Raw genomic sequence first — 25679 nt, 5'->3', positions numbered from 1 at the left:
AGGCTACTGTCCGTCTCAAAGAAAAGGAGGGTGAACCTGTTGATAAAGGCCGGTACCAAAGACTAGTGGGGAGGCCGATTTATCTCTCACACACGTCCAGATATTGCTGTTGCTGTGAGCATTTGTGAGTCAATACATGCATGACCCTTATTCTTCTCATATGGAGGTTGTTCTTCGGATTCTTCGCTACTTGAAGTCAGTTCCTGGAAAAGGCATTCTTTTGTCTCCTCATGGTCACCTACGGATAGAGGCATATACTGATGCTGACTGGGCTGGTTCTACAGATCGGAAGTCTATCTCTGGGTGTTGTTCTTTTGTAGGAGGCAATTTTGTTACCTGGCGTAGCAAGAAGCAAAATGTGGTGTCTCGTTCTAGTGCTGAAGCAGAGTTTCATGCTATGATACAGGGCATTTGTGAGTTACTTTGGCTGAAAGGCTTGCTACAAGACCTTGGTGTTCCTGTTCATCTTCCTATGATGTTGTACTGCGACAACAAAGCTGCAATCAACATTGCTCACAACCCGGTACAGCATGATCGCACCAAGCATGTTGAAGTAGACAGGCATTTCATTAAGGAGAAGTTGGAAGAAGGGTTGATTGTATTCCCTTTGTGAAGTCTACTGATCAGGTTGCTGATATTTTCACCAAGGGATTATCTGGGAAGTTGTTCCACCCTAATCTAGTCAAGTTGGGCATGATTGACATATTTGGTCCAACTTGAGGGGGAGTGTTAGAACCTTAGGGGTATTCTGGACACTTTTCTTGTTTCTTTTATGTGTCTATTATGTGGGTTTTAGTCCCACATGGCTTATTTGTAATTCTGTCCTCTATTCTCAATGATATAAATAAAGAGCTTGGGGTGTTCATTAATCATCCAAGCCTTACTCTAATTCTAAATCTGTTAACACATTATATTATAGAACATTCTCAAAATGATTTATACACTAGTGGCTATATATGTACGTGTATACAGTCCTGTACATGTCAAAAAGATTAATTACATAGCTGTTTAGGATAAAAACATACAAAGCCAAACTGTTCCAGCATTTGTCACATTATATACAAGTCAAAATGAATGTTGTCCTCAAAAATGACTTCCAGAAATTCTAAATCCTAACTCATGGCTCTCCACAGTCAAAACCTGAAACGGTGTATTCCTCTTTTCCTGCATCTTCATCTGAAAAACACCAACTCATAGAGGGTGAGCTTAAGCCCGGTGAAGTACACATGATTCTATACACACAAGCATTCAAAGATACATTAACTAAAACAAAGAAATAAATGACAAACCATAGAAATCCATTCTTTATTAGTTAGGTCAGGTCTTGGCCATTTAGTGAACTACCGTAGTGCATAATCAGTCAAGGGAAGTAGTCGATCTCGTATTATTATTCTACCCGTGTTTCCAGGCACTGCAGCCCTGGGGAGGATGATACGGTGACCATTATAGATGCACTCTACTCCCATGTATCCATGCACCGGAGCCCTGGGGGTGGACCCCTCATCTATTTATACATCATACTAGACTTATCTACTCCCATATATCCAAGCACCGGCAAGGTTTTAAGTGTCTTAACGTATCCGCCGATACTAGCCGATACGTATCTTATTTTAGGGTATCGATACAATACGACACCGATACGATACTTCAAAAGTATCAACTGTATAGGATCGATACGTGACCCGATATGATACGATACAATACAATACGTCTCTTAAAATCACCTTTCCGATATGATACTCGAGACCGATACTTTAAACCTTGGGCACCGGAACCTTGGGGGAGGACAAGCTCTAAATCATAACATTCTAGTCTTACCTTCTCCTTGTTCCAGGCAACGGAGCCCTGGGGAGGGTAAGCACTAGTTACATTTGTAGGCCACATCTACACTTTGTTCCAGGCACCGGAGCCCTAGGATGGATGTGGTCCTACATAAGGCCCTTATCCAGTACATAACCCCATACTGGAAAGGGGCAGTAGCCACAGGGGTGTTTAACACAATTACCATTAATCTTACACATGCTTTACTCCAAGCTCTTGGTCGAAACCAAGTGTGAAACTTGCTAAACCTATCGAAACAGGGTCGAAACTGGGTGCAAACCTGTAATGGCCCACATTTCTAGTATAATAATTTATATTGATTTAGATAATTTGTTATTATTTTAGTATCTATTGCATTGTTTTATTTATTTATGATGAATTGTGCAAGCACAAGGTGATATGCTTATATTAATCTTAATGATTAAATATTGATTAGTATTTGATTAATATGATTAATTAAGTTAATCCTATTATTAGGGGGATTAATGAGGGATTAGAGGTGGCATAGCATGATTGGATCATGTGTCCTACTTCAGGGCTGCCAAATGGTGCATGGAGAGGATGAGGTGGTGGCATGGTTAGTAGCCATATGGCATAAGGGTGAGGTGTAATCAAGGGTCAGCCACTTTGTTTGACCAAATCTAAACAGCCACCATTTGCATGGCCAAGGTGGTGGTGGCATTGGAGAGCCAGCCACATGGTTAGCTAGGAGAAGGAGCTGGCAAATGGAGTTACAGCCACACGGTTTTGAGGAGGAGGTGGCCTTGGGAGACACCATATGCATGCCTAAGAGGAGGTGGCTGATATGTGGCAGCCACAAGGAGAAGGAGGTGGTGGCATGAGGTGGACTGCCACATGATGCTGAGAAGAAGGATGAGGTGGCAGTTGTTTAATGTAGGATGAGCCACATAGCACAACAAGTTGGGAGGTGGTTGGAAGGGCTTTGACCAAGTTATTATCCTAAGTCAGCTTGGGTTCATATGGTTTGTGTTGCTGGTTTGCTCTGCTCTATTGAGTTTTCTGCTGGCTTAGAGGAAAGAAGAAAAAAAGAAAGTAAAGGGATTGAGGATTATTGATGGCTACTGAATTGAGAATGTAACTAAATGGATGCTGATGGAACTTAGTTGTTGGAACCATAGAAATTGAAGATAAATATTGAAGGAAAAGCAGAGATTAGAAAGAAGAGCAGGGAACTTAGAGGATTGTTGTGTTACCAAATCAATTTGTTAGAAAGAAGGGAAAGAGGATTAGAGAAGGGGAAAAGAATTCAAAGTTCAAATGAGGAGCGTATCTGATTTTCCAAGGTGTTCTTGGTTAACGGTGAGGGATTCATTATGTATTGTTATATATTTGTATTATTGATTGGATACGTATATGAGTATTATGAGGGACTCATATGTATATGGCTGTATGTATTTGTATATTGGTATGACTAGTCAATGCTTATTTACGTAGCTATACATGTATGAGTAGAATGATGTGAGGGGATCTTGTGTATTGAACAATGCATTGCTATATATATAATGTTAAGAATGTGAGGGATCATATGTTGTACTGTTACAGGTTATTGATTGTATGAAGTATGATTTATGAGCTATGTGAGGGGAACATATAATTAATACTGTATAATTGTATGACTGATTTAGTATACTTGTACAAGTTATGTAAGGAAAACGTGGTTATGTATTATATGACGTGTATTCGGAAAAATGTACTGTAATGCTATAGGTTGATGAATGCATAATGCATGATATAAAGAGTGTGTGAATTGAGATAATTGTACAGTAGCATACAAATGAATTGTATTATGTAAAAGAAAATGTATTTTATTATGTATATATCAAATGAAATGATTTATATTATAAGACATGCTGACTCAATATATAACAGGTTTTTTTTTTTTTTTTTGGTGAATAAAATTCTATTACCAAACCCTAGGAAGGGGTGGGAAAAAGGAGGGGGGAATACAAGGGGAAGGAAGAAGGGGGGGGGAGAGAAACAAAAACCTCGAGCCTCAAGCTTAATTGAGGAGAGGAGGAGGCTGCAAAGAAGAAATATCTAAACCCCAGGATACAACAATATATGCCTGTTCCTTGGGGTATCAAAAATGGACCGACAAGGGATAAAACTGAGCTTGGAGGAAACATCAAAGGAGATGGCTTCCCAAATCAAGTCGAAAGACCAAGAGTTGGAGGTCCATCTCCTAAGATTCCTCTCCATACAGATGTGGTAAATAGCGGCGCCAAACACAAGCTTTCCGACTGTGTCACAAGTAGTGTAGCCAGGGAAGGTCTTGTCCAACCAGAGCCATTCTCTATCGAAGGGCAAGGGTCTCCTGCAGCGAGGCCAAATGATTAAAAGGGCTTTTTTCCATATGGTGGAGGTAAAGGGGCAAGCAAAGAAGAGGTGACCTATGTCCTCGGAACAAGACCAACAGAAGATGTATGAAGGGGAGACAGGGATATTTCGGTGAAGAAGGAAGGCTTGGGTTGGGAGACAAAGGCTAAGAGTTCTCCAGACCGTGAAGCTATGGCGAGGGATGAGGCCTTTGAACCAGACAAGTTTGTGCCAATGGACAGAGGGGCTAGGGGTACAAACAAAATTCCAAGCCGATCTAACGCTAAAGAGGCCATTGGAGGAGGGGAGCAAATAACCTTATTAGGAAGAACAGGGGGATGGGTGAAGGGGGGGGGGGGGAAGGGACGACCAGCTTTGGGAGAGGATAGGGGGTAAGGGGGGTTGGGAGGAGCTAAGACAAATGATCGAGGAGAGGGGGGTAGATTTGGGAATGTCGGAGGAGTATATCGACTTGGGACTAAATACGTTGTAGAGGACACCTAGAGGGTGCCAGGGATCAAGCCAAAGGGAGGTGGAAGATCCGTCTACAATAGTAGAGGAAATGGCTCTAAGAGCAAGGGGGCGAAGGAGGAGAATCTTACGCCAGACCCAAGAGGAGTCAGTGGGAGTGGGAACAGTCCATTTGGAGTCATTTTTGAGGAGGTGGGAGTTAACCCAATTGACCCAGATGGAGTAATGCCTAGAGGAGATTTTCCAGATGAGCTTCAGGATACCCACAGTATTGGAGTCGCGGATGTGGTGGATGCCAAGGTCTCCCTCAGATTTGGGGAGATAGATGGTCTTCCAGCTAATTGGATGGAGAAATCTAGAAGCTTCTTTCCCTTTCCATAAGAAGGCACAGAAGAGGTTTTCCATAGCTTTGATGGTGGCTTTAGGGAGGCCATAATGCCACACCAATAGATGTAGGAAGATTGGAGAACCGACCTAATACATTCTAGCCTGCTGCATGGAAATGAAATCAGTTATGAATGAATGAATGGAAGGAATGAACATGAACAAGTGAAATGATAAGAATGTAACATGATATGTTTGTTTGAAATAATATAAGAATGACAATGAAATGAATGTAAGACCCTTGTGACTGTCATCCCTTTCCAGTAGGGGATTAGGTATTGGATGAGGGAAGATGTAATACGTAGTGCGTGATACGACTGGTTATAATCCTCCCCAGTTCTTTGGTGATTGGAATAAGGAGTAGACCAATAACCAAAGACAAAGACAGTAACTTATACGGGTGATTTACTAGTGCATGGTCCCCCCCAGTGCTTTGGTGACTGGAACAAGGGAGTAGATCGTGTATCTAGGGGAATCATCGATCACGTTCACATCGTTCCTTCCCAGTGCTTCGGCGACTGGAATCAGGAGTGCAATAGACGATTGTGGACTGCCGACAAAACCTCAAATTATCATGCACATTTGCAGGACTTCAAGATGACCAGACTTAGGTTTTACTTCAGAAACGATGTCTATAACTGTTCAAGTATAAGAATAATCCTTATAAGTATGATTATATAACATAATTCTCCTCACTGGGCTTTTAGCTCATCCCAATTATGTTGATTTTTCAGAAGACAAGGCTGGAGGGTACATATGTACAGCTCTTGATGTTGTGGGTTGCAAGTACCCAGGATGCTCGAACCTTAGGGATAGAGCCGAGTAACCGATAAGGACTGTTCTTTATACTTTTTGTGTATATAGACATGTATAGGATGATTTAAGTAGTAATGGAACTGTAATAACTTTTGAATACACAGTTTTATGATGTAAGCCACCAGTATTATGTTTGTTCTAATCCAGTAGTATAAACTCAACTCCATTAAAAGTCTTCCGCTGTGTATGTTATGTGTATGGGAGTTGTGGTAAATGTATGTGATGAAACCAATCTTGGGAATTGTGTGAATGACTTGTGTCAATGTGACACACAGCCCACTTTATTTTTAATAATAAAAAGAATGTTCTAGAGACGAGTACAAGACAATAATACCCCCATAAGACAAAATTACCCTTGTACCCATATTACAACACTCCCCCTCAAATTGGTGCATAGATGTCAACAATGCCCAACTTGCTAACAATAGAACTAAACAACTTAGTACTCAAACCCTTGGTAAAAACATCAGCAAGCTGATCATCCGAAGGAACGAAGGTAATGCATACTTGACCACTGTCCAACTTCTCCTTGATGAAGTGTCGGTCTATCTCCACATGCTTTTTTCTATCGGGATGAACAGGATTATGAGCAATGCTAATTGTAGATTTACTATTAGAGTACAATCGCATTGGCATCTCAACCTAAATACCAAGATCTTGCAACAACCCTTGGAGCCAATGAACTTCACATATACCTTGGGCTATTGCCCGAAACTCAGCCTTTGCACTGGATCAAGCTTCAACTGTTTGTTTTTTGCTCCTCCAAGTGACAAGGTTACCTCCCACATAAGTACAGTAGCCCAAAGTGGAACGTCTATCATCTGGGGAACCAGCCCAATCAGCATCAGTATAGGTTTCAACCTTCATGTAACCATAAGGAGAAACCAAAATCCCATTTCCAAGGGCAACCTTCAAATACCTCAAAATTCTATAAACTGCATCCATATGAGTAGAGTAGGGATCATGCATATATTGGCTTACCAGACTTACTGCAAAGGCAATGTTTGGGTGAGTGTGAGACAGATAAATAAGTCTCCCAACTAATCTCTGGTACTGCTTCCTATTCATTGGATCTCCTTCTTTGGACCAGAGATGACAATTTGGTTCAACTGGAGATTCAGCTGGCTTACACCCAAGCATACCTGTCTCGGTCGGAAGATCTATGGTGTACTTCCTTTGTGATAGAGAGATTCCTTTGTTGGAGTAGGCAACCTCAATACCCAGAAAGTACCTAAGCTTACCCAGGTCTTTTATTTCAAACTCAATGCCCAAGAATTTCTTTAATGACTCAATCTCCTCCTGACTACTCCTTGTAATGACTATATCATCCACATACACAATTAGCATAGTCACATAAGTAGTAGTCCTCTTAATGAGTAAAGTGTGATCTGCATTGCTTTGCTTGAACCCAATGGAGATAATGGCTTTGTGAAATCTCCCTAACCATGCTCTAGGAGATTGCTTGAGTCCATATAAAGCTCTATTGAGCTTGCAAACCTTTCCCTGAGTCTTCTGAGAATCAAAACCAAGGGGAATGTCCATGTAGACTTCTTCAGCTAATTCACCATGCAAGAAAGCATTTTTTACATTAAGCTGAAATAAATTCCATCCCTGATTTACAGCATATGACAGGAGCATTCTCACAGTATTCATCTTGCTTACTGAAGCAAACGTCTCCTGATAGTCAATTCCATAAGTCTGGGTAAAACCTCTAGCAACAAGCCTGGCTTTATATCTCTCAATGCTCCTATCAGCTCTATGTTTCACCGCAAAATACCCATTTACACCTATAGCTTTCTTTCCCGATGGTAGCTGAACCAAATCCCACGTATTATTTTTTCCTAGGGCTCTCATCTCTTCCTCTATAGCTTCTTTCCAGTCCGAGTGTGCCACTGCTTCCTGCCAAGAGTTAGGGATGGAAACAGAGGACAAAGAAGCAAGAAAAGTCTGGAAAGTAGGAGACAAAGAGTCATATGAGACAACATTAGATAAGGGCTGATGAGTACAGCTACGTTTACCTTTCCTAATAGCAATAGGAAGGTCCAGAGTAGGATCACTGACTGGGATAGATAATTGCTTACCAGAGATAACAGGATTGATAGGACCTGGAACCGTTTCAGTCAATTGAGTAGGAGGGATGGTAGTAGGCCTGAGCTGCTCCTGCTTCCTCTTTCTGGAATATGTTGTAACTTGCTTTTCTCCCAAAAGCTTATTTTCTCGAACTGGCTGAATTGTGGTTTCCACAGGAATAGAAGTATTCTCCTCCTAAGTAGGAACCTCAGGAGTCTCCCCCTAAATAGGAACCACACTTGGGCTTTGCTCTTGTTCCTGACTAGTTACACCCTCCTCAAGAACTTCCTCTTCTTCCCATAGCAATCCTATAGGAGGAATATACTGAAGGACCTCTTCCCTTGGAACAGACTCCCCCTGAAGAGGGACGGAATAGAAGAGAAAAGATTCTTGAAAGACAACATCCATGGAGACAAAAGTTTTCCTAGAAGAGGGATGATAACATTTATAACCCTTTTGGGTAGCAGAGTATCCTAGAAAAATACACCGGAGATCCCGGGGATCTACTTTCCCATGGACATGATGATTTCGAACAAAAGCCACACACCCAAAAATTTTAGGAGGAACAGGAAAAGTAACCGTGCCAAGAAGAGTTTCGAAGGGTCTTTTATTACCCAAAACATGAGAGGGCATCCGATTAATAAGAAATGTAGCCGTAGCAACAGCATCCTCCCAGAAACGGACAGGCACATTCATGGAAAAAAGCAAAGACCTAGCTACCTCAAGGAGATGATGATTTTTTCTCTCTACAACCCCATTTTGAGGTAGAGTATTAACACAGGAGGTTTGATGAATAATCCCTTGAGCAGAAAAATAAGACTGAAAAATTCCCAAAGAGTACTCAGTGCCATTGTCAGACCGAAGAATTATGATTTTGGCATCAAACTGGGTACGAACCATATTATGCAAATTCTGAAAAACATGAAACACATCACTTTTTTGTTGCAGTAAATATTCCCAAGTAGTTCAACTATAACAATCGATAAAGGTCACAAACCAACGATAACCAGAAGAAGAAACAAATCGGCCAGCCCCCCCCCCCTCCCCACATCAGAGTGAATTAAACTAAAGGGAACCAAACTCCATTTATCAGAAATAGGATAGGTATGTCTGGTTTGCTTTGCAAGAATGCAAGAGTCACAATGAAAATTGTTCAAATTACAAGACTTAGAAAATTCAGGAAATAAATATGCAAGAGTTCTTAAAGGAGGATGGCCTAATCTACGATGCCAAGTCTGCAAATCAGCAAGAGCTTTAATAGAAGAGCCTGGGAGAGAAGCCACAGTAGATAACGCCGTAGGAGGCTGCTCCAACAGGTACAGGCCACCTTCCATCCTACCACATGCAATCGTACTGCCTGTCTCCAAGTCCTGAAACACACAATGAGAAGGGAAAAAATGACCTTACAATTCTGCTCACCGGTAATACTACTAATAGATAACAGATTAGTAGCAAAATTTGGAACATGAAGAACAGAAGACAATGACAGAGAAGGGGAATATTTAATAAGGCCTTTCCCAGAAATTGGAGAAAAAGAACCATTGGAAACCCTAACTTTATTATTTCCAGCCAAAGGAGAATAATGGGAAAAATATGAAGGGGAACAGGTCATTTGGTTTGTAGCTCCAGAGTCTATAATCCAAGGAAGCTGGTAACCAGAGGAGCTATGGCCACAAAACCAAATACCTGAAGCGTGTACAGGACTAGCAGAGGAGGAGGCAGTAGTGGCAGAGACAACACTGGTATGGGCCAAAGGTGCTGAAGTTCGAGACTCAAGCCGAGACATCAAACAGCGTAGGTTGGTCAGCTCATCAGAAGAGAGAGGTGCATTAGAGGAATCGTCCTTAGTAACAGATTGATGGGCAGCAGTGCCCTCAGACCGTGGCTGACCCTTCCACGAGATTCAGGTGGGCGACCATGGAGTTTCCAACACCAATCTTTGGTGTGATGCTCCTTGCCACAATAGTCACACTTGATCGGATGTAGCAGGGGCACGAGCAGAACCAGAAGCTGCAGCAGTAGAGACCCCTTTGGCAGTCCCAGAAGTAGGGGTAGTATAAAGGGCAGCATGTTCCATAGGTGGAGGATGAACCATGGCATCCCAACGGCTCTCCTCAGAAGCCACACTGGCATATGCCTGTTCCAGAGATGGAAACGGATCCCGATTAAGCACATGGGATCAAATCTGGTCATATTCCATATTGAGACCAGCCAGAAAATCATAGACCTGCAGACTCTCTTCCCACTTGTGATAAACCATACCATCAGCCTGACAGGTAGCCGAAAATTTTCCCTAGAAATCTAGAGTTTGCCAAATACCCCGCATGGTATTATAGTACTGACTGAGAGTCAAGTCCTTCTGCTCCATAGTATGAATCTTCCGGTGGAGGGCATAACACTAAGCAGCATTGCCAACCTTAGAATAGGTTTCCTTGGCAATACTCCAAACAACGGCAGCATTCTCCCAAAGAAGATAACTCTGGGAGATGGATTGATCAATAGAACTAAGGAGAAAGGACATCACTAAGCACTCATCGATGTCCCATTTGTTCCGTGCTTTACCAGCAGCAGAGGGTTGAACAGAGGTGCCAGTCAAATGGCTAGTCAAACCATGGGAACCCACGGCCAGAGAAACAGATCTAGACCACAGAAGATAATTGTTCCCGTCAAGCTTGACAGAATTCATCTAGAAAGTGGGAAAATCGCGCTCACGGGGCACAAAGGAACCACCCTGTCCAGAGGAAATAGTAGAATTTTCATTGTCCGACATAGCCGCTGATTGCAGAGACTAAAAAATTTAATCAAAAAATTGGAAATACCACATAAAAAAAAACTCCAAAAAAGTGTAGGAGGAGATTCACAGCATAATAGCAGGGAAAAAGAACCCTTGGTGGGATAAACTCACCACCAAGGGAAAAAGAATGCAGAAATCAGATGGGGCGACCCCTAAAACCGAGAAAAAAGGGGCCGCTAGGTGGCGGAGGTGGGGTGATGAAAGGCGGAAGGAGGTGGAGGCGGAAAGGGATGTGGCGGTGGTGGTTTGGTGGTCTCGCCGGAGAAAGAGAGACGCGAGAGAAAGAGAGAGTCGTGAGAGGGAGATGGAAGGACGAGAGGAGAGAGAGAGAGAGGCGGAAGGGGTGGGGGTGGGTGGAAGCCGAAGCTATTGTGGTGGTGGTAGTGTGGCGGAAATCTGGTGACTAGCGGCGATTGTGTTCTTATGCATAGGAACTCGAAACCCTAGGTCTATTTCTCTTGGCTCTGGATACCATGTGAATTGTGAAACCATTCTCGGGAATTGTGTGAATGACTTGTGTCAATGTGACACAGCCCACTTTATTTATAATAATAAGAAGAATGTTCTAGAGACAAGTACAAGATAATAATACCCCCATAAGACAAAATTACCCTTGTACCCATATTACAACAGTATGAAATGCATTTGATCAGCACCAACGAGGGCAGTGCCTTTTACCCTGACTGGGTTTGGGGTTGTTACAAAACCAGTTTCGGTCCTAGGTTTCGCATTGGACAAGGTCAAGATTGAGTTGTATCGGTCGAAACTAAGAACCATGTCCTCAACCCAATTCATTTAAGGTACTTCTGGTGTGGGTCCGGTTGGGCTAGTCTCAAATTGCACGAGTGATCAGGTTTGTGCCAACAATCCATTGCTTACATTATTGAACTGAGGCTATTTGGGATGGAGTGCTTGTAAGGCATCCTGTGGGTTTTAAAAGGGAAATCACGTACTTCTGTAGCGTTTCATAAATGCTAGTTCTCTCTAAAAATGTTTAATCATTCCTCGTTCGTTAAGACTTTTATTGGCAGTACAGCCAGTCCTCTTCTGTCATCAACAGACCTTGACTCCACTTCGGATGGCTTTGACACTTGCACTCTCTATTTCCTGTCAGAATCAGCGGGTGGTTTGTCCCACACCTCTGTGAACTCTCCTAATATTTCAAGGAGCAATTTGATTTTATGAAGGAATGTTCTCTCAGATCTTGGTGGTAAGACATCTTCATGGAACCCTAGATGGATCGATTGTAGTCCCTTCTAGGGCCCAAAGGGGAGTTATCAGAAGCCATTAATCACTTATATCTGTTGTCAATACAAGAAATTGATGTCATCTGGTCGTTTATTAAAGTCCAGAGCTACCTCTGATCGCACAAATGGAAGAAAGAAGAGATCTTCAACAATACTAGGTTGCTTTGGTAGAGGAATTACTGAAGAAGAGAATTCTGGTGGGAAGTTGGTATCTTCCACTGTAATGGTTGGGAAGAAATTGGCCTGATTGTTCTTGGGGAGAGAGGAACATCGGGGGTGTTTTTTTTAGGCAAGCTGAGGTTAGGAACCAACAAGGGATCGAAGGAGAGCTTAATTTAAATGATTGGGTGCAGAAAGAATAGGAAGCATGGAACTAAATCTTAGTCGAAACTCACTGAAATCTCTGAGATGTCTTGGTTTTGGCTGGCTGAAACAAAACCCAGAGTCAGAACCCAAGTTTCAACCCAGGGAGGCCTAGGATCGAAATTCAAGGAGATTCTTGAACCAAAACGAGGTTGGATACCGAGATCTTGAACCTTCCCTATTTATGTGGTTTTGGGTGGGGGGGGGGGGGGAGATTCTTTTTTTATGTCAACAAATCATAAGCTGCTTGTTTTTATCACTTTTCTTCTATTCCTTTATTTTTTTTTCGGGTTCCCCCTCCCCTTCTTTCTCATTCTTACATCTTCTGTTTTCTGTCTTCTAGTTCTTTTCTTTCTTGCGGTAGGAGCAATACGTTGGTCACTGGTCAGACGGCTTGCTTCTCAGGTAGGACAAATGTGTGTGATGTAATTTACATATATTTTGTTGAAGGATTTGATAGGGATGGTATATCCACGTTCAAGGATCAGCTTTAAGCCAAGGATTTGTTTGTGCTTATCATAGATGATTTAACCAGAGACTTTCAAGATTAGGTTCCTTTGGTGTATGTTTTTTGCTGATGCTATCGTTTTGGTGGATGAGACAAAAGGAGGGATTAATGCCATATTGGAGTTATAGAGATCAACCTTGGAATCAAAAGGTTTTCAGATAAGAAAAATGAAAAACGGAGTATATGGTGTGGAACTTTAGTTACACTAGGATGGATAATGAGGTGGTGAATATTGATGAGAATGAGATTCATTCCACAAGGTGATTATTTTAGGTATCTGGGCTCTATCATAAACAAAGAAGGTGATATAGGATGATGTTTCACACAGAATTAAAATAGGATAGATGAATTGGAGAAGTGTGTCTGGAGTGTTGTGTATTCAACGTATTCCTTTAAAATTGAAGAAAATTTTATAGGGCCGTTATACGGCCAGCTATGATATATGGTGCGGATTGTTGGACTGTTAAGAAGTATCATATATATATATATATACACAATGTTGTTGAGATGAGGATGTTGAGATGGATGTGTGGCAAAACTAAGAAGGATAAAGTACGGAATGTTCAAATTAGAGCTGATTGGGAGTAGCTCCAATACGTGATAAACTACGAGAAAGCCGTTTGAGGCAGCATGGCCATGTTCAATGGAGACCTTTAGATGCTCCAGTTCGGAGAAGTGATTTGATTCAGATTGAAGGAGCTAAAAGAGCCAGGGCTAGACCTAAAATGACTCTGGGTGAAGTGGTGAGGAAGATATGCATAGCTTGTCTATTGAAGGAGCTAAAAGAGCCAGGGTCAGACCTATATTGCTATTCCCTTCCATAGATCAACTAATATACTAACAAGACTTTCTGGCAAGATCAGATCACTCATGTTTAGTTTGACATGTCATTTTCTTTGAGGTGTCTTTTTCTCTTGAAAGCAATATTGAAGTTAAATTTAGAAATGAGAGTTCTTGCCGCTTGGGATTCTTTGGACTAAAATTTGAACTTTGGAGTGAAATAACATAAAATCCAACTGCATGTTGTGCTCAAAAACCTGAGTGATGTCTGTTCCCCTCCGGCTTCGGCCACTCGTGCTACTTTGACCCTTTTCCTTCCTTTGTTATGTCATCTTCCTCTTCCATGTCATCCCCTCCTCCATCTGCTATTCCCTGGCTTCCCAGCCTGCTTCCTGGAGTTCTCTCATTGCTCCGGTGGCTGGTTCTCATCCTGATGGTCTACCCCTCCATTTTGTTGCTCCTGCCTCTGTTGGCACCTCCAAGGTCGCTCTATGCCCTCCTGATTTTCTCACCTCTAAAGCAAAGCTCTAGGAGAATTACCTGGTTGGTCATTTCCTAGGCTTTAGACCTCCATTTCACACTGTCAAGTTGTCTCTCTCCAAACAATGGAGGCCGCAAGGTTCCCTGGACTCCTTCCTCTTGGACAATGGTTTCTTCATCTTCAAATTTTCTTCTGACTCCGATAAGATTCGTGCCCTTGAGGGTGGACCTTAGCTTGTTGGTAAGAAACCTATCTTCTTGGCTTCTTGCGCCAGTGGCATCGACATCTCCAACTCCGGCGTGTGGATTCCACCACCATCCCCCTCTGGGTTACTCTGCTGGGCCTCCCCCTACATTACTGGTGCACTGATGGGCTTAGTACGGTTGGCTCTATCTTGGGCACGCCACTCTTCTCCGATGTGAGAACTCGTCACAAAGGCAGACTGGCTTACGCAAGGATTTGTGTAGAGGTTTCTGCGTTGGAGCCCCTTCCTTCCTTTATCATGGTAAAAGAGGGTGAGGACTTCTCCTTTGATCAAGAGCTTTACTATGAATGGAAACCACCTCATTGCGAGGTTTGCAAGACTTTCGGCCATGGCTCTCAGCTCTGCAACCCCTTGGCCTAGACCTCCTCTGGTTTAGCTCCTTCTACTGTCGAAGGTGAGTTGTTAGGCCCTTCTCCCTCTGCTATTGTTAGAGGGTCATCGAACCAGCCACCCCCTGCCATCGTTGATGAGATGCCGGGGATTTAATCAGATACAAGGAATCTTCGCTCGACCTCCCGGGGAAGACGTAGAAACAGGATCCATCACCGGAATCATCATCGCAGGAAAGAGGATGGGAAATTGCTTCAATCAAGCTAGCAGGCTTTCTCCAGAGACCAGAATAGGTTCAGTTTGCTACTTGCTGACGATAACGCCAAAAAGCTCTCTTTTGATGTTATCTCTCGAAGCAGGTCGAGGATGTCACAAGGCCTTTCCCAGGATCCTTCCATTCTTGGCTTTACTGGCGCTTCTACTCCTGCTGGTACTTCGATGTCGTCAATCTCCATCGAAGCTAGTTCCTTGGCATCTAGCTGTGCTACTGCGACTACCCCCTGCCTTCGCCTTCGACTCTTGGTGCCCCTGAGGCAGCTTTGCTTTTGGACGAGAGCTTTACGAAGCTCCCATTTTCTTTATGCCCTTATATTGTGGGGCCCTCCACTTTTGTCCCCCTTGTGGTCCCTTCTGGTTAACTTTTCTCTTCTGGCTTGAACCGTTCTGACCCTGGGCTCAGCCCCTCATCTCTTAATGACCCCTCTCCTCCCCTCTCGGGTTTGCAGGTCTCAAACCAACCCATATCTCTTAACCCATTTGGACAGTCTTCTTCTACACCCGACAACTCCACTCTCCTCACTCCTCTTCCCCGCAAGTCTCATTTGCCTTTGACCAACCCTGCTTCCCCCTTCAACTGCTCCTACAGCAGGCGTCACCGCAGTGAAACTCGGTCTGGGTCTGTTTTGTCTAGGCTTTGTGAGCCTTTGTTATCTTTGGCATGTTCACAAGGTTACGCCTACAAGGTTGATCCAATATCCACTCACCTTGATTATACACCGCTGGTTCCGAAAACTGCTGATCCGCAAAAGTGCTCGGATGCGCGTCGTCGGTCAAATAATCACAGCCTAAGCAATTAAATTAGAATAATTACATTAATACCAAGGATTTAAGTCTCGGTATCGGGTATCGTATCGGTCAGGCGATTTTAAGAGACGTATCGTATCATATCGTGAGATACGTATCGATCGAGTGCAGAAACGCATGAAAATGATCAAAATACACATGAAAATACACTTTTGGACACAAAAAACAATATAAACAAGCAATTTGTGTCATATATCATGCATATATACTAAGAATTGTGAATAATCAATAACCAGACAACTGCAGCACTTTGAAATTGTTATAAAAGATTAAAAGATTAAATGATGAAATTCTTTACATATAGAGTCACTCTATTGCCATGAAGAATGTCGGGGTGGATCAAAGTCATGTCTGTAAGGGTCTTTAACAATAGGAGCGACTAGGATGATGTTGTGTACTATCCGAACATAAGACAATCACGAGCCCGGTCGAAATACGATGGTAGTGACTCTCCCTCATAGTAGAATCGTGTGTCTTTGCTCTGGAGTGGCTAATGTCACGACAGCACTAGGTTGTGCTTGTGCTTGATTCTCTCCGTATCCATAACTTCCATACCCTACAGAAGCCCCATGTCCACAGCCTGAAGAACCTGATGCATAATGCCCATGGCCTGATGAAGCACCAGCATAATCAGAACTAATGCTAAGTGACTCCATGCCACTCATAAGCACATCACTATCATATAGATTGTGGGAGCGCTTGGCAAACTTGCCCTTATGCGGCTTCCGCGAGTAAGTCTTATGGCCAGCAGGCTCAGCACCATGATCCATATCTTGGGTAGTATGTGTGTATCCTGCCTCACATGTGAACTGAACCCCAGCACGATGTTGTGAAGCCTCATGGCCACCACCACTACCTCCAGCACCACCACTACCTCCAGCACCATGGCCACCACCACCACCACCACCACCACCACCACCACCACTACCATCATCATCATCGTCGTCATCATCATCATCATCATCATCATCATCATCAGTAGCAGCAACAACAGAACCACCACCACCATCACCATCACCATCACCATCGTCGTCTTCATCCTCATCATCAACATGTTGTTGAGTTCCTCCATACGGATGACCGACCTCGTCCTCCCGACTAAACCTTCTTGAGCTACTTTCATTTTCTTCAACATTAGGACAAGGATTTTGTGATGGTGGCTGTGTTGCATCCTCATCCATCTGTTGAATGATGCTCTCTATCACTGGATCAGGTTTGGTTGTCTGGCGATCCTCACTTAATTGATCCATCACCAATACCTTATCGGTATCTTCTATCCATGCTCTAACTGGATCTTCATCGTCAAGTAGGTGGTTGATGTCGATTGGGTTGACATCTACATCATCTCCTTCTCTTTCCATCTAAATATTTAAGCTTGACTTTATGTTGTAATGGACATACACTAGCTTCTCCAACTTTGAATAACTAAGACGATTCCGGGTTTGGTGTGTATCAACCCGAATGTACTCGATTACGTTCGCGGCCACTAGAGGATGCCGTCGGGATAATACTCGAATGCAATTCGGGTTAAGTGTGGAGCACTAGTACCCCCATAATTGAGCCACCAATCAGCTGCATAATAATAAATGAAATATTAAAAGACAAAACCTTAAAACAAATTTTAAATGATATAATAAATTAGGTAAACCTAACTTACCTGGGCATTGTGTGCTCCTAGCATGGATAGCCATTCTATCAGCAAAACCACGAGTGGCCTCCCGAAAATACTTAGCCTAGAGAGGTATTAAAAAAATATATATATTAGTTCCACTTCCACCAATCACTCTATTCTTGGTTTCAATCATTTATACAACTAATTTAGTTCTAACCTCATCCATGGCAAGTGTGGCCTTCGCTACATCTGGCTCCATTCTGTTCACAACATTCCTTAGGGCACGCAATAGATCCGGTCTACACCCTATATCATTGGAGTATTGGATATCCGGATTCAAATAATATGCTGCACATGGTTTGTAATGGATGGTTAGAAACCTAGAAATTCTAATAATAAATAAATAAATAGTAACTTACTAACTACTAAGTGTTTAAAATGAAACCAAAGTCATATACTTATAAGATTACCTGCCTAATGAACATCTTGAACCAACATATTTTCCCATCGATCGGATATAATCTTCAAATACTTCTTGTTTGATGTTGGATTATTCTCATGTATTTTTCTCTTCACACATCTCATGGCATCTACCATCTTGCCCATGGTCTGCTCTTTATCCCCATCAACCTCTCGAAGGCATAAAAGAGTGGCATCATAACATTATAAAGTCGGCCCATTGCAGCCCAAAAATTTGAGGAGGTAACAAGATCTTGAACAAATCTCCCAATTTCGGACCTTGCATAATTGCTAGTCAACCACTCGAGAGGTGAACATCCGTAGCAGCCCATGCTTTCGGAAATGAGGCTATCAATTGCAATGTAATTTATTGCAAATCTTGTTGTTGCAGCCTCACTAAATCCCCTTGTGTATAACTCCTCATCAATGCCAAAACCCAACTATGGTTATAAATAAAGTTGGTGATTTTCCTTGCATTACCAACCAACTTTTGGACCTTGGGCAATTCTCCTATGTCCTTAAACATCAAATCTATGCAATGAGCTGCACATGGTGTCCAAAATAAATGTTGCCTCTTTAACATAAGCAATCGACCAGCTTTCTTGAAATTTGCTGCATTGTCAATTACTACTTGACAACATTTTCTTCTCCTATGTCCTCCACAACTTCATCCATTAACTTGTACAAGTAGTTGGCATCTTTGATTTCACTAGATGCATTGACCGACTTATGGAAGATCGTCCTTCCATCACAGTAGATAAGAAAATTGATGATAGATAATCTTGTTAGTCCACTCCATCCATCACACATGATGGTCACTCCATATAGTGGCCACTTCTCCTTGAACCTCTCTACATACTCATGCACCTCTTGGACAATATCATCCAAGTAAGGCCCAGCAATCTCATGAGGTGTGGGTGGCTTAACATTTTTCCCACACTGCTGAATCTCCTTTACCATGGCCTTAAAGTGGGGATCTTTGGCCTTATGTGGTGGAATCATAGAAGCGTGGAACCATCCGGAGATTGCTCGCCTATCCTTTTACTAAGTGTTTTGGGTTGAAAGCTTTCTTCAATCCTCTGTTGGCTAGCATCCCTTGCTCTATAGACATTAGGATCCATGTCTCTGATATCTGGGCTCTTCTTTCTCTTACCCTTACCACTTTTTGTAAACCGGTCAAACATCCCCTTCACACTGGTTGCTCTACTAAGGCCAACAGGCTGCTTACCCTTACTTAGAGATGGACGACAAGAGGAGCCAACACCAATATCTACAGGGCCCTGGCCGGGTCGAGTTGATTGACTTCTAATCAATTGCTCAGCTCTCCATTGTTGCTCTTTTGCTTCATGTCTTGATTGTTTCATCGCCAATGCCAACTCTGGGTCCTCCTCTGCTTCCATATCCGATCCTTCATAATCTTTAAAATCTTCCATCAAATTTTTCACCAATGCATCAACATCATCATGTGCTTGCTTGGATTTTTTTTTGGAATCTCTAAGGTGTTTTTGCATTGCCCTGCTTAACTCTACAGGGCACTGTGTACACTTGGAAACATTTCCATATCCTCCTGCCATGTGCTCTTTTTGCCGAGTTACCCCACCTCCAAGGTGTTGGGTGTCACGAGTTGCACTGTGTATGCAATCTATTATTGTTTATTTTGGTACAATAAGACCACCCAATGTCTTGTTGTCACGGCATCGTCCTAAATACCAAACAAAAGTAGATAACTATATAAGATATATATTAAACAATATTCAAATCCACACATCAATAATTTATTATTTATACAACTATACAAGTATAGACACACATTATGATGCATGTCATGCATTGCATCATCTTCTTTTATTTACTACCTAGCAAAGTTGCCATAAACAATATTTAAACATTTTTATATTTTCTACAACTAGTTACACATTATTTAATTTTTTAAATAATTAAAAAAAATGACATAATGTACTACATATATGAATCTAAGTCTTTGATTCTATTTCAGCCAATTATACATTTTATCAAACTATAATGAAAGAGTATAGATGGAAAAATCAGATTTTTTACATTTTTTTAAGTATTTTATAAATTCAGAAAATACCCAAAAAAAAAAAAAAAAAATACAGATTTTAGGGTAAATGTATAATCTTCTTGGGATGTCATACATCTATACATAATGTACTCCATATCTTATAAACATTACCATTTGTTTTAAAGTTAGGAAGAAAAAAAAAAAATTCATTTTAAAGAAGGAATTTTCGGTTTTGGGTAAAAATGGTCAAAGAAACATGGATTTGAAACCAAATCTTTGTAAATGCATACAAAGAATGCAGTTTCTATGTTTGTTTAACATATTCTCTTTGATTCATACCAAAAAACATACCAATAATCAAAGATTAAAGCAAAAGATTCAAGTTTTTTTCAAAAAACTTACCTAACCCTTCAAGAACAGCTTTTGAATTCGAATGTAGGCTGTTAGATCTACCAAATGATGTGATTTCAGCTCCTCTAAGTTTGTTTTTGGCAAAGAATTGAAAGCCCTCAAGAAATCTTACCCAAAAAGCAAGTTTAAATGTGTTTTTGGAAGGGTTTCTCAAAGCTGGAAAGACCTTTTTTCTGCCTGGACTGCTAAAAATCGAGTTTTGGGTGAAAATGATGAAATGGCCATGTGTTTTTAAGTTAACAATACATACCGAGACGTATCGAGTCGTCTCGATACATATCGTTTTTTAAATATAATAAAATAATTTTTTTTAAAAACTCTCGGCTGTATCGATACGTATCGATCGTATCGTATCGTATCGGTACGTCTCGGTCGATACGTCTCGATACAGTCGAGACATTTACATTTTTAAAAAAAAAAGATACGTCTCGGCCTGTATCGTATCGACCATGACCGATACCGAGATGATACGATACGAACCGAGACTTAAATCCTTGATTAATACATTCCAATATACTCTAAGAATCTAGGGGTAACCTTGGTTTAGCCTCTAAACCAAAGCAAGACTCAAAACTGCCTTGACAGCAGCAGTGGTCGATTGGCACTGGTCTATCCAATGGACCAGTGGCAATGGCCCAGTAGGCTGCTGTGGCCAAAAATCAAAAGGGGTTTATGGTTTTAGACCCAAAAGGGTGCCCAAGTACTGTTTTAAGTAACTACAGGGGTTAGGGTCATGTTCTTCATCAATGGTTTACACTGGTTGATTGGACTGGTCTATCCAATGGACCAGTGGCAATCAACCCATAGCTCCAAGTGTAGGCACAGGGCTGAGTTAATGAGTTTTAGGCTAGGGTTTATACCAAAGGCCTAGAAAAGGGTGTTTCAGACCTTGGGGTAGGTCAAGGACAGCACGGGCTTCAATTCCCCGCAGTGGTTGACTGGTACTGGTCCATCCAATGGACCAGTAGGGGTTACAGTGACAGAATTGGAAAGGGTTCACACCAAGGGTTTTTGTTGGCACTGCAGTGGTTCCATTAGTGGGTTGAGTCATGGTTCCATGCCAAATACGAGTTTGGTTGCCCAAACCTGTCCCGGGGTGTCAGATTGGCTTTAAACAGGGGTATAGTGCATTATTTTTAGCTAGGGTTTCATGTAGGACCTAATGCAGGGCATCACAGATCCAAAGACAGGCTAGGGGTAACTCAGGTTTTAATTTCCTTCAGTGGTTGATTCACAGTGGTTGATCCAATCGACCAGTGCATGAGCAGTTCAAAAAATTCAGAAGATAAAGCTGTTTTGGCTTAGATCTACAGATCAGGAGCATGCATGGATGATCAGGGGTTACAGTAGGGTTCCATGCATGACATCCAACATATACATGGTGATAAATCAAACATGCATGGAGTTTTGAGGTCCATGGCCCATATGACTAATCATTCATGGTTGCTCATATAAGAGACTACAGAAATCAACTTAGAAGAGTTCAATTAGTTCAGAATCAGTACTGTTATGAGCAAGAGATCATGGAGTTGTCATGTACATCAAGAGAAAAACATATCCTACACTAAGAGATACATTCAAAGCTCTATATGGACATGGAGATTAACCATCCAAGGCTGGATATGATGGTTACAGAATATAGAACATGGAAAAAGGGAGGATGAAAGGTTAAGAATGATAAATCCTTACATGCATGCAAGGATCAAGCTTGTATAGCATGACTAATATGGTAGATACAAGAGAACATGGCTGTACAGCCAACATCAGGGAATGAATCAGGGTTACAGTCATGATAATGGCTATGAAGCAACAGGGAAAGGCTGGGTTTGGGCTTACCTTGAAGGGTCCAAGCTCAAGGATGAGTTCAAGCCTTCTTTTCCTCTTCTTCTCTTCTCTTTCTCCTTCTCCTTCTCTTCTTTCTCTTCTTTCTCTTCTTTCTCTTCAACGAATTCAGCAGGGGAGGTTTTTGGTCTAAGGCTAGCTTATATATAAGCGCAGCCACTAAGGCCTGTTTGCCAAATGTGTTTTATGAAAAACACATTCTTAAACATTCTTAAAACCCATTCTCCCATGCAAATGGCTTCAAAGTGGGCCCCACATGATCACGTTGTTAGGGAATAATTCCTCGGGTCATTCTAAGTACGGAGAGGTGACCTGGGGTGCGAGATAGTGGGCCCCATGCATCTGAGATGAATTCTGAGCAGTATAGCAGTACTGGTCGATCCAACTGGTTGATCCAATAGACCAGTAGGGATGGACCAGTAGGTAAAACCCTGTTGTTTCTGCATTTGGGTCTCAGTGAGGCCTGTGCCATGCCTAGGGCATTGTCCTCGTATAATTTGTGGCCATTAAACCCTATTTAAACATTTAAAAATGAGTTTATTCCTGTTTTGGTTAATCAGGGGTTGTACCTTAGGTTGTCCATCAATTTGTGTATGGAACAACAACACAAGTCTGGTAGCTGCCTCCGGATCGGTAGGTATGACATCACCGGAGTTTCCTTCTCAGAAATGATCACCGGGTCGGTGCACCACATGTTGCTAGTGGGTAAGACCCAGGATCCATCGGGTTCCGGACCTATCATGCGGAGTTCGGGTCAGGGTCCGGGCACAGATGTAACATGGTCATTCATGTCATCAAATCTCAGATTGGGGATGGTCTCTCTTCCTGTCTTTGGCTGGATCATTGGTACCCAAAGGGGATCCTCCTCCCCTTGATTATCCCTCGGATCATTTATACTTCAGGTCTCCACAGGCTCTCTTTGGTAGCTGACATCTTACATCAGTCTGGCTGGTCTCCTCCTCCTACCTCCTCTCCGGATCTTTCCCTCATCTAGAATGATCTTTCCTCCATCCTCAGAAGGCCTTTGGGCAGATGTGATTGTGTAAATTGGTTGGCAAACAATACATCTCTCTTCTCCTCAAAATCAGCTTGGGATCTCATTCGGCTTAAGGGTCCCCTAGCTCCCTGGAGAAAGCTTCTTTGGTTCAAGCATCACATCCCTAGGCATTGCTTCACGTCTTGGAGGATCTTCAACAATTGTCTTCGCCTATTGCTGCCTCTGCTGGAACAATGTGGAAGACACTGATCACCTATTCTTTGAGTGCCCTACAGCGGCAGCGATCTGGAAAGGCATCTTACTCAAATGTTGGCCAGTCTCTAGAAGAATTCTTCCTTTCTGCCGTGAATGGATTTGGATCGACATGACCTTTGCGGGTCCCTCTATATGTGATACTGTTGGAAAGCTTGCTTTTTGTGCAACTATGAACCATATTTGGATGGAGCGTAATATTAGGAAATGGACCTCCAACTCTAGGTCTTATCAGCAGATCTGGGATTCCATTTCCTTTGAAATTAAGGCGAAACTATCGTCAGCTCCTCCCTCCTTTTGTCCTGATACCCCAAGGAACAGGCTTATTGTTGTCTCCTGGGGTCTCTCTTCTGTCTCTCTTGTTTCTACTGGCCCTCATAGTTGAGGCTCTGGCCTCTTATTTTTTGTTTTGTTGCTCCCCTTCGGGGGCCCTGTAATTCTTTTTTCCTCTTTGGTAATGAATTTCTTATTTACCCAAAAAAAAAAAGTTAAATTTAGCTAAAGTTACGGTACATATTCCTTACTGTGATTGCTAAACATATACTTTGAACTATATGATTGATTTACAATGAAAATACAGTAACTGGAGTTGTGCATTTGGATTTTCCAATGACATTATAGTTTTGATTATTTAATTTTGTTGTTGTTTTGGACATTTTGTTTGAAGTTTTTTTTTTTTTGGGTTGCTTCTAGATTATTGGTTTGCATGGTGGTGCACTACTTGGTGTGGCATATCGAACATCACGGAAGATTAGCCCTGTGGCTGCAACTGCAATTTCAACTTTTCAGTCAATGCCATTATCTGGCTTTGGCAATAGTGGCCTCTCTTCTTTTACTGCTGCTGATGATCCATTGTCTTCTAAAAGACCATCTGTTTCAGACGTAGCACCTCAAAACTTCCAACTGTACAGGTGGAGAATTATATATTTATATCTATTTATTTCATCTTTCTTTAACCCTACACTTAGGGGTGCATAATCCTAGAAGTTTCAAAGTATCTTGTAGTACAGTAGTAAGCTTGCTACTGTGTGTGATTTTTCCATTTGCATAATTTATTGGTTTCTTTGCCTTGACTGTCTGAATTTGCATTCTATATGCCATGGCATAGCTAATACCATCCATCATTTTTCTCATTTTGTTCTTCAGTGATTCTTATTGTACTTGCTTTTTGATGTATTTTGATCTCTAGTCAATAGACCATGCCTTATCATTGATTTTTCTTTCATTTCTGTTTTCTGTTTAATTGAATTTCCAATTTTACAGTTGGGAAACTTTTCAACCTGTGAGTGGTCTTCTTGCCCAACCAGAATGGACTGCGTGGGACCAAACTGTTGAGTATTGTGCTCTTGCCTACCACAAATATATCATAATATCTTCCTTGCGCCCCCAATATAGATATCTCGGGGATGTTGCCATTCCTTGTGCTACTGGAGCTGTTTGGCATCGAAGGCAGCTATTTGTCGCTACACCAACTACCATTGAGTAAGATACCGACCCTCTGTGATTTTTATTTCTGAGATGGAATTGTGTTGTTTGGATAAAGTGTTTCCCCAAACATGGATAATGATGACTGATTCCATCATTTTAAGTGTTGTCAATTCTCTCTATCTCTCACTCTCTAACCTATGTACAAGCCATACATGAAGAACTCAACTTTCAACAGGAAACCGAGATTTGAAAGATTTCAGTTTTACCATGTTTTTTGAGTGCTCTTTCGGCATGGTTCTTCAGGTGAATCTAATCTCCTGTTAACACTGTAGTTTGTTGGAAGGAGGATATTTCAAATGGGGGCAACGAATTTTGAAATCTCCTCTGAATCATGGAGGGGGAGGACATTTTTCGGATAGTTGAAAGGGGTTGAAGATTCTCCAAATTCATCAAGATGAACTGAAGAACTTCATCTAATTCTTTAAGATAATCAGAAAAGTTTTTACTAATGGTGAGACATATTACAGCAATAGCATAGGCAAGGGTCAACCACCCCAATTGCCTGCAGGTAATGGGCCCAATTTTTCTGTCTAAGCTTAGGAATTTGAAATATGGGCTAGAGATTCATTTCGCTCAAGAACTTAAACTGCATACTAACAGAATTTAGAAGCTAGACACATTTACCGATCAAAATAGAACTAACAAGATTAAAATAGGTTGCTTTTCAGTCAATAGTATTCAACATATGGTTCTTTAACGGATCTCCACAGCTGGAAGGAACTATGTAATTTGTTCAGCACCAAGAGACCTACAAAAGAGGGGTAACTAATTGAATATTCTGTTCTGGCACAGTTCAAAGTAACAGGACACTAAGGATGCAGCATAAAAGAACTATGAGAGAATTC

At 41.8% G+C, this 25679-nt stretch overlaps 1 protein-coding gene across 1 annotated transcript in view; it reads left to right on the top strand.

Moving 5' to 3' along the window:
• The window catches only part of LOC122659984, a 192985-nt gene that overhangs the window by 84559 nt on the left and 82747 nt on the right, over positions 1–25679 (top strand). Inside the window, exons 13-14 of the mRNA XM_043855148.1 lie at positions 24040–24257; positions 24610–24828. Coding sequence (XP_043711083.1) covers positions 24040–24257; positions 24610–24828 — 437 coding nt within the window. The remainder of the gene's footprint in view (positions 1–24039; positions 24258–24609; positions 24829–25679) is intronic.

The sequence above is a fragment of the Telopea speciosissima genome, chromosome 4 (assembly GCF_018873765.1).
Source record: "Telopea speciosissima isolate NSW1024214 ecotype Mountain lineage chromosome 4, Tspe_v1, whole genome shotgun sequence".
NCBI classification, from domain to species: Eukaryota; Viridiplantae; Streptophyta; class Magnoliopsida; order Proteales; family Proteaceae; genus Telopea; species Telopea speciosissima.
The sequence above is the reverse complement of the archived record's forward strand: the minus strand, read 5'-3'. Positions and strand labels throughout refer to the sequence as shown.